Here is a 13,300-nt window from a genome sequence, read left to right on the forward strand (position 1 = left end):
TTTAAAAGATGAAAATCTGCCTATAGGTGCAGAAGGGAAGTGAGAGTGAGTTTTTTTAGTATATATGTTCTGCCTTGCATCCCATTGCTTTCTAAAAGTTCCAGTTAGTGCAATGAACTTTTTACAAGAAAACATAAACATATGTATAGGAAAATCAGCATTTACAGTAGATGAAGGTTATATTGAGGATATAGTTGACATATCTGGAGACACTTTGAAATTTCCCAGATGATAACTGTGGCTTGAAATGCTGTTGCAATTATGGAATATCACTTACACTATCAATTTCATAATCTTTATTGCAATGTCAGAAGTAGTCTTTGGCTATAGTTGAATTTTATACTGAGTTGGAAGAAACCAGACAGGGTACAAACGAGTTTTCTGAAAACAGCGGATTTATCTGGTGGAAAGTTTTTTTAATAATTATCAGCTGACTTTCAGGTTTTAATATTTTGATTGAGATGCATTTAAGTAGTCATTAAATGTAATTGTGTTTTAATTCCCTGAAAGCAATGGTGTGTGTCTTTTAAGAGCAAGTCCCTCTCTCTCTAGTATGTGTAATACATATGTCTATATAAAGAAGGTAAACTGAAGGTGAAAATTGGTTGACTAGACCATCTCTCCCATTTCAAATTTTGTCTGATTGACAGAATTTTGTTTGGATCTGTTTGTCTTCAGGGGCAGCTGCTCAATACTCTAAATACTGTGTAGGAGCCTGTAAAGCTTTGTGCAGTGCTGCAGGGAGCTACTGCCTGACACCAGGTGTTGTCATCAGTGTCAATGCTCTAAACTGATTTTCATCGTTTTTCTGTTTCCTGATCTTGCAAAAAACCTGTCACCTGCTGGCCTTCCTTTTATTCACCTCCACTCTCCATACACTTTAATTATTCTTAATGCCTCTGTACGTGGTATACCCATCTGTTGTGAGTTCTGCAAATAATTGTGAATTAAATGGGATTGAATACTCTGTCTTCAAGAAATACTGGAGCAGATTTCCATCTACAAAAATTGGAGGAAATAAAAATCTGAAGGCATCGACAAAGGCTGTTCATCTGGATTTGAACATTGAGGTGCTTTTCTTAGCAAATGCTGCATAAGAGTTTTAGATGGAATTTTTTTTGAAGATTGCTGCCTCTTATTAGTAGTGCCTCTGAACTGTATTTGACTCTTGCTGGCAAAACCTTCAGCCTCTGGAACTCTGATTGAACTGTGTCTTGTCATTCCTAAAATAATATTCATTCTTAGCTTCTTGTATTATGAAAGTGACTTGACCTCCTTTTCCCATAACAGTATCTTTTTACATCACGTACAGGAACAGTTGGAAGCATATCCTAGGTATGGTGGGAGGGTTTGGGAATACATCCAGGGGTTTGGGAATACATCCAGGGTCAGAATTAACTTTGTGGTGTTGCGTATTGTTTGTGTGTGTGTGTATTGGTTTTTAGCTGTGTTCTCCATTGAGGTGTGTAATGCAGTGTGAAACTTTCTTGGCTTTTAGACCAAGAGTCTGGTGAGCAAAAAGCAGTTGTCTGTTTTCCAGTGAAATACTGATTCTCAAGAATAGCAAGTGTAGCAGCCTAAGGATCATGAGATTAAAGAAGCTTTTTCATCTCTGATTATTCAGGTTAGGCAGTGGCAATATTAAGTTCCTGAAATTATAGAGGCTATAATTCTTAGTCTAATTTGACTTTGCTGTTCTACAGTAAAATTCACTGATGATTTTTCTTCTTATAGTAAAGGCAGTAAAGCTTCTGTGTGATCTATGAAGGGAGAATGACTAAATGCATTGCATTCTTTTTAATCAGTAAATATGATAGTCATCAGATAAATCTTACGTGACTATTTGGGCTTACACCTATACCACAGATTAAAAAAAGAAGAAATAAAAAGGAGATTACTCATTTTCCTGTAGCATTATTGGACTTCTGTTTGCAATTCTGACTGTTCTCTCTGGTTTTATATGGTTCTAAGCAGGAGATTTTAGGAGTGGCATAAAAACTAAGCCTCTGACTGAAAATTTTGGGATATAAAGTGGTGGGTTTGGAGAGAGGTCTTGATGGGTTTGGGTTTTGTGGGTGTTTTTAAAGTTTTTGGGTATAACCATTATATATTATAATAACCATTTATCTCCTGACTTTCATGATTAAAGTGATAAACACTTGTGCTTTTGTTTCATTGTGATCCCTTCAGTTGTCACAGAACATAATTTTGGATAAGGTCTTGCCAGAGCCCAAATAATTTAAAACTGCCTCTCTAGGAATGCTTTCAAGTGATGGTTTTAGAAAACTAGTTTGTGGGAAGATGGTGTTGAAATGTACAGTTATCAGAGCCCTCCATATCATTGTGGCTTCAATCCTGTAAAATATCAAAATGAGGTGTTTTGTCTTTTGATTTTTTTAACCTGAACAAAACATAAGAAATGTCAATTCAACAAAACAGTTAATCACAAATACACTGATACAAGAGGAAACCTTGCTGTTAAGTAGAACTGCAGTCTTAAAGGCTTTTAGGATTCTCTAGATAGAAGGATTCATTTTGCAGAAAGATACATTGTACTATGCCTATTGTTATAGACTGAGGCCTTATTCAGAACAGCAAAACTGAGTGACTATCCTGGTTTGTATTGTTTGTGTTGTTGTTTTGTTTGGATAATTCTTTTTATTTCCTTTTGTGACTAGTAAAGAATTCTGAACACTTATAACTAAGCATCTGGTGCTGACAGTGGCTTCGAATAAGAAGGGTTTAGTTTATGTATGATGTATTAACTGTGAAATAAACCTTTTCCCAGTAGCCACAGACAATCTGTAAGGTGCATCAAACTCTCAACAAAGGAATATTCTTCTTGTCTCCTACTTGGAATAATTACTTCATAAGAATGTAATGTATCTCACTTTGAGTTTAATCTGCTGGATCTGCTCAAGGAACTTAGCTAAAATCTGCTGTGAAAGGGAAAAAGCTGTATTCAGCTGTGGTTGCTGCATACTCTGTTCCAACTACCAATTTCCAACCATAGGTCTCAGCACAGCCCCTTTGAATAGGGCAATATGATTTTAAGCAATACACTTAACGATATTCCTTGGTCCCAGAAATTTTTCAAGTTGATGATTCTTTATTATTTCAGTAGGGAAACCATTGTGGGAGATCTTGTGGTATAGCATTAATCATCTTATGAAGACTTAAGATATATCACTGCTCTGAGAAACAGAGCATTAATTCCTGCTTCAGTGTCTTTCTTATGTAAAATATTATTACTTAGATTAATAAATGCAAGCCAGTGTAATATTTTACTATTAATAAAGAGGGAGATAGCATACTCATGTATCAGGAGATAGAGTCAGCTTATGACATTAAGTTTCAAAACCAGATATTATTGTCCTGTATGTCAATTCCCTGTAAAGAAAGGATAACAAATAATCTTTGAAAGACTTTGTTACAAGTAATTCCGTTTCAAGTGTTACTTCTCTGTGGACCACATTAAGGAAAAGATCACATTTCCAAAAAACAGAAGTCTTACATTTTGAAAAAGACAGAGGTCATGTTTCAGGGTCAGACATGTATATGATTTTGAGAGGTTGTGTGTGTTAAGGAAATCCAAGGAGGAGATAATGTCCATAGTCAAGCCATTACTTGGGGCTTTCTGTTGAAATAAGGTCACACGTAGATGCCTACATATACCAAAGTTTTGGTTTGCCTTAGGAGTTTTGTTCTTTTGCTGTTTATTCTAAAAAGAAATTGCCTCCTTTCAAATGGACGTATATAATATTTCTGCTTGGTTGCTTAGCCTATTGCATTTATTGAAGTCTCTTGTGCAGCCCAGCCAGAGCAATTTGGGGGAAAAAATGTTAATACTGTCACTTTCTATCATTTCTAGACCAATAAAATTAAAAGCATCTCTAGTGCAGTGTAATAATATAGGAAAAGTACTTAGTATTGCTTTTAGGGACATTCACCATTAAATAAGGCTTTTATTTTAATTTTAAAGAATATTATACTTTCCCTAAGTATTTCCAAATGGCCCATTGTGCTAAAAGAAAAGATTGTAGGGTATTTACAGGATCAGAAATTTTTATGTCTGTTGAAAAGCTAACAACAGTGTAATTTTGATGGTATTTAAGATATGTCTCAGACTGTGACCTGTGATATTTGAAAGAAATTTTCATTAAATATTAAATGATGTTGCAGAGATATTTTAGAATTTGAAAAGGTGTTCTTATCTTGCCTTTTTTTTGTATGCTTCCTCGAATTGGCCTTATACCTAATGTAAGCCATTGAAATTATTTAGAAGTAGCTAATAATGTCTGTATATCTGTTAAAGTCATCCACAGACATTAAACAGTGGCTAATAGTGTTAGCCTAACAGTGGGCACTCCCATTTTGCTGTTCTCACCTATTAAAAAAGTTCTGTTTGGAAAATAATTATATCCCTTTTTTCTGTTGCACTAGGGATCCAATCTTTTGTATTCTTAAGTTGATTTTATTCCTGGTCAGGCTGGTGATGCTTACTTCTCTTGATAAGCCCTACCTAGATGAAATTTAAAGATAAATAGTGCAACCATTAAATCAAAACATATTTCAGCTTTGGTCCTATTGTCCAACATTCTGTATTCCCTTTCACATTTGTATCATCAGCAGGTTTCACAAAGCATCATTTCTTTTCCATCATCAGTCTTTCAATAAAATGCAAAGCGTTATTCTAGCAGATGAAAACCAAGTCAGGTCATTCTTCCTGGTTGAAGCAAGATGTGAACTAATCTTTTTTTGAACTAATCTTTCCATTCAAGTCTGCACACACCTGATAGTAGATAATTTTAATCTAAATTATGTCGTTCTAGATTGCTTCTCATGATACTCTCAAAAGATGTTGCAAAAACCTTTCTAAGGCAAGGACAGGACAGGATAGATGTGTTTCCTCCTTTTGATTTGAAAGGACAGTTATATAATTTCTGTAGTGATATTGAAAAAATATGGTGTATTATTGCTGAATCAGTTTAGTTTTTTGACTGCATGTGGCTCTTAGTTCTATCTCTCCTAGATTCTAGCTGCACATAAGTAGTTTGCTTATATTTTCTAGTATTTCTGTGGAAACTCCATCTAAGTTAATTGATCTGTAGTTTCATAGTTTCTTCTTTTTGAGGAAGCTACATGCAGGCACAAATTTGACTGTAGTAAATGTAGCTCACTGAATATAATGAGTCTGAAGTTAGTGCATATGGTTTCCATAACGTCCAAGTGGAAAGAGGAAAAGAGACTCTAGAGCCAGCACTGGAGAGAAATGGCTCTCTGAACTGTTTTGAGTATGTGAGTGAGAATTAAGATTGTTCCATTTGTCCTGATGCCTTTTTTGCAGTGTGATAGATAGAGCTGCAGGAGTTATGATGTTGTTTCTGACAAGGTAGGATCAGAATTTTTTGCAATTTTCTGGCCTACCCATCTTACTGCTTTTGGTTGTGTGTATAGCCCAGTAAATGTGGGTTTTGTTTCAATATGCTGAGAGTGGTGTGTATCAGAGCTCTACCAGGGATCTGATATATAAGTTTAGTCAAGTTATTTTACCTTTGTCTACCCTTCTTATTACTCAGTGTTTTTCTTAGAGTTAACCAGTATGCTTTGATTTTTAGGTGGTTTGCAACAGTTGTGCTGGGGCTGTGAACAGTTCTCAATAATGTTAGACTGACAAGAAGATTAAGGGCAATCAAGATCCCTAGAAACATAAAGCAATGAACTTCTAAGGGCTTCCAGTGTTTTTGCTCCTGGTACTCACCGCATGCCCAGCAGCCCACAGCAGAGAGACTGTTCCTGCCAGTGAAAGAACGTGTGTCCCTGTTGCTTCTTTGGAAGCTGAGATTTTGAGATTTTTTATTTGCAAATTTTGGTCTATGACCTAAAAGCTATGAAAAGGTTGATCATCTCTGCCCTAGACACTGAACAGTTTTCTAGTGACTTTTTTATTTATGAAATGCTCACTTACCACCATGAGGCCCGACTGCTGTTCCAGTGCTCCAGATAAGCAGGAGAGTCACAGACCAAAAACATACATGCTCAGTTGTTATAGCCTCAGGTAGCTGATTCTGAAACTTGCCCTCTTGAAGGCTACTGTGAGAATTATACACAAGGGAAAGCTTTAATGTTACAATAGATAAAAAAATAATAAATGTTGGTGGCTTAAAATTAAGATTGATCCCAGTTATATGGGTCACAGGGATAGGGAACAGGTAACCATGTTGCTGTGACATACAGAGATGTGAATTGCAAAATTCATACAAAGTGGAGAACTTGATGGCTTTGACTGACTAATTGAGAGCATTCTGATTACACATTCAAACCAGAGCATTTTGCATATATGTTTTCCTTATAAAATGAGAGAGAGTTGGCACAAATCTTAACATTTCTTATGCTATTGTGAGAAGTGCTGATCAAAAGAGAGTGGGCCTCCTGCATCTTTCCCAGTTTTTCTTCTTTCTCAGAATCGTAAGGATGAGTATTTCTAGTAGTCACAATATCTTTGCTATTAGTCATTTGTATCCTGTAGAATAATGTTAGTGTTTGCTACCATCTGTAACTGCTTAGCACATTCTTTCTTCTCTTATCTTCATTTTTAGCTGTACATCCTTGACCCCCGGACCCAGCTGTGATCGTTTTAAACTACATATCCCTTACGCAGGAGAAACACTCAAATGTAAGTTAAAAAAATCTTGCAGCTGCATTTTGGCTTTTCTTTCAGTGTTCCATGTCTCTCTAATTTTCCAGTGTGTCTGTCTAACTAACTTAGTTCTGAGATACAGGTGTTTGTTGTTTTCTCTTAAAGCTTCAGTTCCAAGAACATGCAACTATCAAGAATATGTAATATTTAAGATAAGTTTAAAGGCTTCTGTGAGGCTACAGTTTTGAAAAATGAGTTCTAAAAGCCAAAAGTCACAACCTACACTCCTGGTATTTCTAATAAAATGTTATGACTAAGACAATCTCATGACCATTTTTAGATTAATTTATAAGTTGTGTATGTTTTGTGTTGTTTCTTTCTGTCTCTTTTAGGAATAATTCTTTATTAAGCTCCAGTAAAAGATGTTAGTCTGTTATTTTATTAGATATCTTTAAACAATGACTAGTATAATTAACCAGATTAGAGAAATGTGAATTTGATTTTTTCTAATTTAGTTGTATTGTTAAATCATCTTTATGCTTAGAGAACCTGTAGATAGCTAGTTCATTTGCCCACTCAGTGTATGTTCTGTTTGTCTTAGTTTGTGTTTTGTTTCAAAGGTTTAGAATAAAATTTGCTTTTCTATGTTTTTAGAAAGTAATGTTTTCTAAATACATGAACTGCTGAAAAATGGTTGTGTTGTTTTTATCTCTAACAACTGAAAAATTAAAGAACATGAAGATTTTCAGATAAAGTAAAATGCAAAGCTTGGCATTTATGGTTTTAGGACACCTCTGGTAAAGCCACGTCTTGAGTGCTATGTTCAATTCTGGTCTGTCTGTTACCAGAGCAACATGGACACCTGCAATGAGTACAGCAAAAGACTACAAAGATGACCAAGAATTGGGGGATATGTTGTATGAGGAAAGGCCAGAATTGCTGGGGGTTCTTCAGAAAAGAAAGCTCAGGGCAAAACCAATGTTTGTAAATACCTGATGGGGATAAATGAAGGAGCCTGGCTCTTCTCAGTGACAGTCGGTGAAGGGAAATGGTCACAAATTCAAATGTAGAAAATTCCATTCAAACACAATAAAAATTATTTTGCAAAGGTGGTCCAAAGTGGAACAGATTGTGTTCAGAGCTTGTGTAGTTTTTGTATCTCCCTCCTTGGGGCTATTCAGAACCCAGCTGGATGTGACCCTTAGCAATCTCCTGAGTTTGCCCTGTGCTGAGATGACAGATCAGACTAGGCAGTATCCAGTAGGGCTGTCCAGCCTTAGCTATCCTGTGAGTCTGTGAAAGTATGCTTTCTGGGGAAACAGGTACTTGCTGTGAACAGAAATGGTAAACATTTGAAACACTGCTTTGATATTATCCATTTAGACTGCATCATACACAGGCTGTAGCTCTCCAAGACATTGTAAGTATTAAGAATTTTACTGTATTCCTTCTGCAGATTTTTTGTTTGTTTGTGTCATGCACTGGAAGTCCTTATTCATCTGTGAACAGAAATCAACACAAATGAGCTCCTTATAGTCTGGAAGTACATTAAAGCTTCCATTTGGCACCTGTAAGGAAAGTTGTAAGAAAGTTGGTCTGGAACCTTACTCAGATGTTAAAGAGAGGAGCCAGGCTCATCTATCAGCCCACTATAGCAATTTTGACTTTTCTAAATATATTAAATTGTGGCTCCAGAGGCTTACTAATTATTCTTTCTCACAAAATAAAATTGGAAGATTTAAGTCCTAGCTAGTAATCATTCTAAGAGAAAAGAAAGGGTACTTCATTACTTCTTGTAAGTAATGGCTGTATTGTATGAAGCCAACTGCCCTCCCAGGTACAAGTTTTATTTAAAAAATTGTTAAAATGTGTAGTAAACTCAACCTCTTGAGTCTTGATGTGTTCTGCAATGTGTAGTAGATTCCATTTAAGTCTGTTTGATGACTTGATCAAGTCAAAATAAGTTTCACATGCTTTATAGAGTGGTATCATGCTCTATGGGACCATCTTACCTTATTTAGAGCCATCTTTATACATTCTGAGAGATGTAAGTCTTATTTCAAGTAGAGACTGAAGCTGTTGCCGATTCATAAAAGAAAATGGATAGACTAAAATGCCCATATAAAAGTGCACAGGCATAAAGACTATATTAATACATTAAATGACTGTAGTCCAGTTAAAGTCCTTAGAAATATAATTATGGAATATGCATTGAATTTCAGTATCAAGAAATCTGGGGGTTTTTCTCCTGTGTTCTTATATTTTTTGTATCACATATACAATTAAGCAAAAAAACCCAACAATGCATGTTACATATTTTATCAAAGACAACTGAAAATAGTGTAAACAAGTGTATCTTTTTCAGGGAGGTGTCTAATAATAGCTGTGAATTCAAGTAATAATAATCCTCCACATTTCAGTGTTACATGTTTGAAAATGCTATGAATCATTAAGTCTCACAGCATGTGGAATAAATGGTGATGTGAGCAGAATTCAAGAAAGCTTTAATAATTTTGTGCTTAGATCTGTGATGATGGCAGGGGAAGACAGCCATAGTGTGCACACAGAGATGTTTAGATACTTTGTTGTAGGCTGTTGCTAGATATGCTATCTTTCAGGGGCAGAATATTTCTGCAAAGGAACGTTGTGAAATCTGCCAGAGTAAAAAGATTGGCTGAAAGCACTCAGGATCTCCAGTGTATGGGCTTCAGATGTGGTACCAAATACAGGCTGAAGTGTGTAGTTCCTCTGTGGTTTGTGTTGCATCCTCTTTGCAACTGATTAGGTCTTTGCATATCATCAATCATAACCGCTGCCACTGCACAGGCACCCTTGTAGAACCCCAGTGTGCTGGAAACTGTTGGTGTGCAGCTTTAGGGAAGTGTAACTGCACAGTGCATTCCTGTTTTCCAAAAGATCAGAAAGTTCACAGCTTCTCAGAAAAGGAGAAAGGCAGGCAAGGTTAACTACCTGTAGTGTAAAATAATTGTATTGTAAGCTTTGATAGGAGCAAACATGTGACTTCAGAATGGCTTGTTGGCTGTTTAATGGGGTTTTGTATTTTTAAGATGTCTCCTTCATCTTACTTGTGCAAGTATGCAGAGCTGCTGGAATGTTACAATGAACAGTTACTCAGCTCCAGACAGGGACCTGGGAGATACCCACAGTTTTATACTGGAGAAAATACTAGTGCTAGTGTTCCAGATAAATTAGTTTGTCATACTAATTGTCTTCCATCGCACTTCAAAGTGATGCTTTCAGGGAGGCTCTTTACTTTATTTGCTTCTGTAAGGGAAATATTTTTTTGTTTGTTTTCATGGTGGGGATATTTAGAAAACTTGAGCCTAGTCTTGCTAGACTGTCAGTTAAAATCTAAGATGGCCATATTATTTTTATTAGTTCATCCAGTACTCAATGTTGTTGCATTAAACTCCACGCTTTCTTCTGTAGTTGAATTTTTCAGAGTTCTTAACTGGAGTTTTAATTTCAGGAAGACTGTCTGTAATACCTTGTAAGAGGTTGAATCTGTGTTTCTAGGACAAAACTGACTTTGTGTGGTATTGCTAACTGGACTGCAGTATCTGCTCAGAAAAATTCACTATTCTTTCTGAGGAAGTATTTGTGTATTTTGAGGTGAAGTGTTTTGTAACTCTAGCAGATATTTCAGTCTTAGTTAATAAAACATCAATGCAGATACCAGCAGAAATTGTCATTATAAGCTGCAATAGTCCTTATAATTAAAACGTGCCATTTATAATAAAATTACATTTTTTTCCCAGAAAACCTTGGAATATCTTGGGTTTGGCTTTCCATTTTCACTCAAGCTTGCATTGCTGCTTGTAGGGAATCTGACTTTTTTTGTTTGCTTTTGCTCTTCACATTTTCTTTTTCAGGCACTGATGCCTCCTTCCCTCTCTGTCCTTGAGTGCTGTCATCTGGAATTTCACAGCGATTAAACAATGTGTTGCCCTTGCAATGCTACTGTTCTCTGTGGCCTCTTGAACTCTAGTATTTTCATCTTCTGTCTGATTTTCACTGTTTTTATGTGAGTGGATTATAGCTCTGAGTTCTACTGCCACCACTTTGGTTTCCTTGATCCTGAAGAACATTTCCTTTGTCTCATTTGAAGCTTAGTTTTTCATTTTTTGCTTCTGATTTTTGTTTGTTAGATTCTTACTCCTTTTAGTTATGTGCCTTAAAGGAGGAAATCAGTCTTGCTGCCTAACCACTCTAAGAATATTGCCCATAATACATGGTACAAAATTTCATCTGTTTATATTACTGTGATGGAACTCTTTCAGTAATTTCATTCAGTCTTCTTGTGGATTTCTATTTTAAGAAAGTAATTAAGAACAAACAAAAGGATAAACATAGAGAAGAGCCCGACCTCCTTATTGCCCCTTTAAAGGCTGCTTTGCCAAGTTATTTGCTAAACATTTGTTTATTGTGCCAATAAACAATTGTAAAAATGATTTTTTCAAGTTACTGTAAGATTTAAGATTCTCATAAGTATGTTGCTGCAGTGCATGTGTTAGTGTTTTTTGCACCATTAGGTTATTTTACACAGGCTCTATTTAGGTTGTGGCTCTTATGGGAAGGACTTACTGATTGCTGTAATTCAGATTTTCACTTAGATGAAACACCTAGGTGTTATCCTTACCTGTGTGATAAATGTCTTTTTGCAGGGTCATGCAACTTACCAAAGATTTTTCCAGGCAATATGTTTTCTGAAGTTTGGCTGAGTGTTGATTTATATGACAGGAGTAATAAATATTTTTCCCTCAGTAACCTGTTTGTTCTGTAACGAATATACCTAATGAGAGTATCAAGAGAGAGTCTAATCCAGCATATTTCTTCTTTGAATACAAAGTTTACAATATTTTCCCCTTTTAAATAAACCCCTTTCCTCTTACTTGGGTTCTTTGTTCACTTTTTCTTACGTTCTGGACTTCCCTTGAGCAAGTAAATTACAGAAGATTTTGCAGTTGTAAGTCAACATATTTGTTTATCAAGGGAAGTGATCTTAGAAGTATCTATATACAACTGTGGACTTAGAGAGGCTTAAAAGATTTTATATTAGGTCTCCTCAGTGGTATTGCCACTGAGCTACCTTGCTCTTTCCTCCATTTTTTGCCTGTTTGGGCTGCACATACTGGTGGTGGTCTCAGGTCCAGTTGCTTAAATCTATTTATCCTTTGCCTTCACCTTTCCTTTTCTCACCTACCCGGTGTCTCTGTTTTAATTTCTCCAGTGTCACCTGGCTTTAATTTCTACCGGTATCTTATCCCATCTTGAATTATCTGTTGTTCTCATCTTTGTCCACTTCAATTCTAATACTATGATTTCTGAAAAAGTAGTTGTCCAGCTACAGAAGCAGCAAGTTACTGAGATTGTCTTGAGGCCTTCTTGCTCAGCTTTGGATCCAGTTTTCTTAATGTTACTCAATTTTTGCAGATTTGCCCACTTTACTAAATAACATACTTTCTGTTGTTGTACAGCGCTTTTTTTTTCCTCCTACAGCAGCATTTGTCAGTTGAAGTTAAAGAAAAAGGGGCCCACACCTGCAATCCTTTGCCCAATATTTAAATTAACATCCTGCAAATTCTCCCTATGTACTTCCTTCTTCTGTTGTAAAAGTGGGACTTGATTCACCAACCTAACTATAGTTGTCTTAACTCCGAGGTTCCCTAGAATACCTTGCTTGGCCTTTTCAGCTTCTAACCCACAAGGCACTGATCTCTCTGAAAACCATGTGGCATAGCTGCCATAAATGTGCCCTGAGACATCTCAAATGAGACTAAACAACTTGGTTTAATCAACTGTACCAGCTTTATGGAGGCTTAGTCTTTCAAAGCCTTGTGTGGGGTGAAGTAGCTAGGATTTCTTCTGAAGTGTCACAGAGGTGCTGAGAAATTGGTTTTTTTCTAATGCAATCAATTTATTTTTTTTTTCAAATTGTTCCTCTATTATGAGATGGTTTTGAGTCTTTAAGCTGACTTTTTTGCCTTTCTTTTTCTGATATCTTGATACACACATCAAGTCAGAAATTAAGCTCAAATCCATCATTTACTTGTGAGAACAGTCTGGCAGCAGCACAACCACAGCAAAATAGAATTACTCATGTATCTTTTTTCAGTAGTAGTATTTTTGTATTTAACAAGTATTATTGTCATTTCAGGAACGGATCTTTCTTGCCAACCAATTAGAAAAGGGTTCTGTAGGTATTACATTATTGTTTTTGACTTAAAGCCTGCAGAGCAAATTTTTTAGCATGGAATTCAGTGATCAGGATTCCAGGCAGGTCTGCATTTAGTTAATTTAAAGCCTTTCATGCTGCTCACTGCACTGACTTAGTATCTTGGTTGCAGTGAGTAACTAATTATTTTTGTATCTATAAAGACAATTAAAACTGGCTGGTTTAGGTAAGAATTTGTTTATAGAAGAGACTGATCAGTGGTTCTTGTCTACAGTTTGCATGGCTACTAGAAGAGACAGGTTATAATTTTTGAATTGATGAATAATATAATTCTACTGGTTTTTCCTTTTTAATACTCAACAAGAGCACTTTCTGTATTTTCCCAGAGCTGACTCTGCACATAGTTTGGTCTCTTGCTTCAGCAGTTGCCTTATTATCTGTGAATGCATTTCGTGATCAAGTTG

At 36.0% G+C, this 13,300-nt stretch overlaps 1 protein-coding gene across 1 annotated transcript in view; it reads left to right on the forward strand.

Moving 5' to 3' along the window:
• BABAM2 (BRISC and BRCA1 A complex member 2) overlaps positions 1–13,300 on the forward strand; it is a 161,967-nt gene that overhangs the window by 14,348 nt on the left and 134,319 nt on the right. The window contains exon 3 of the mRNA XM_079298010.1: positions 6,600–6,676. Within this exon, the coding sequence (XP_079154136.1) occupies positions 6,600–6,676 (77 nt within the window). The remainder of the gene's footprint in view (positions 1–6,599; positions 6,677–13,300) is intronic.

Source organism: Erithacus rubecula, assembly GCF_903797595.1.
Source record: "Erithacus rubecula genome assembly, chromosome: 2".
NCBI classification, from domain to species: Eukaryota; Metazoa; Chordata; class Aves; order Passeriformes; family Muscicapidae; genus Erithacus; species Erithacus rubecula.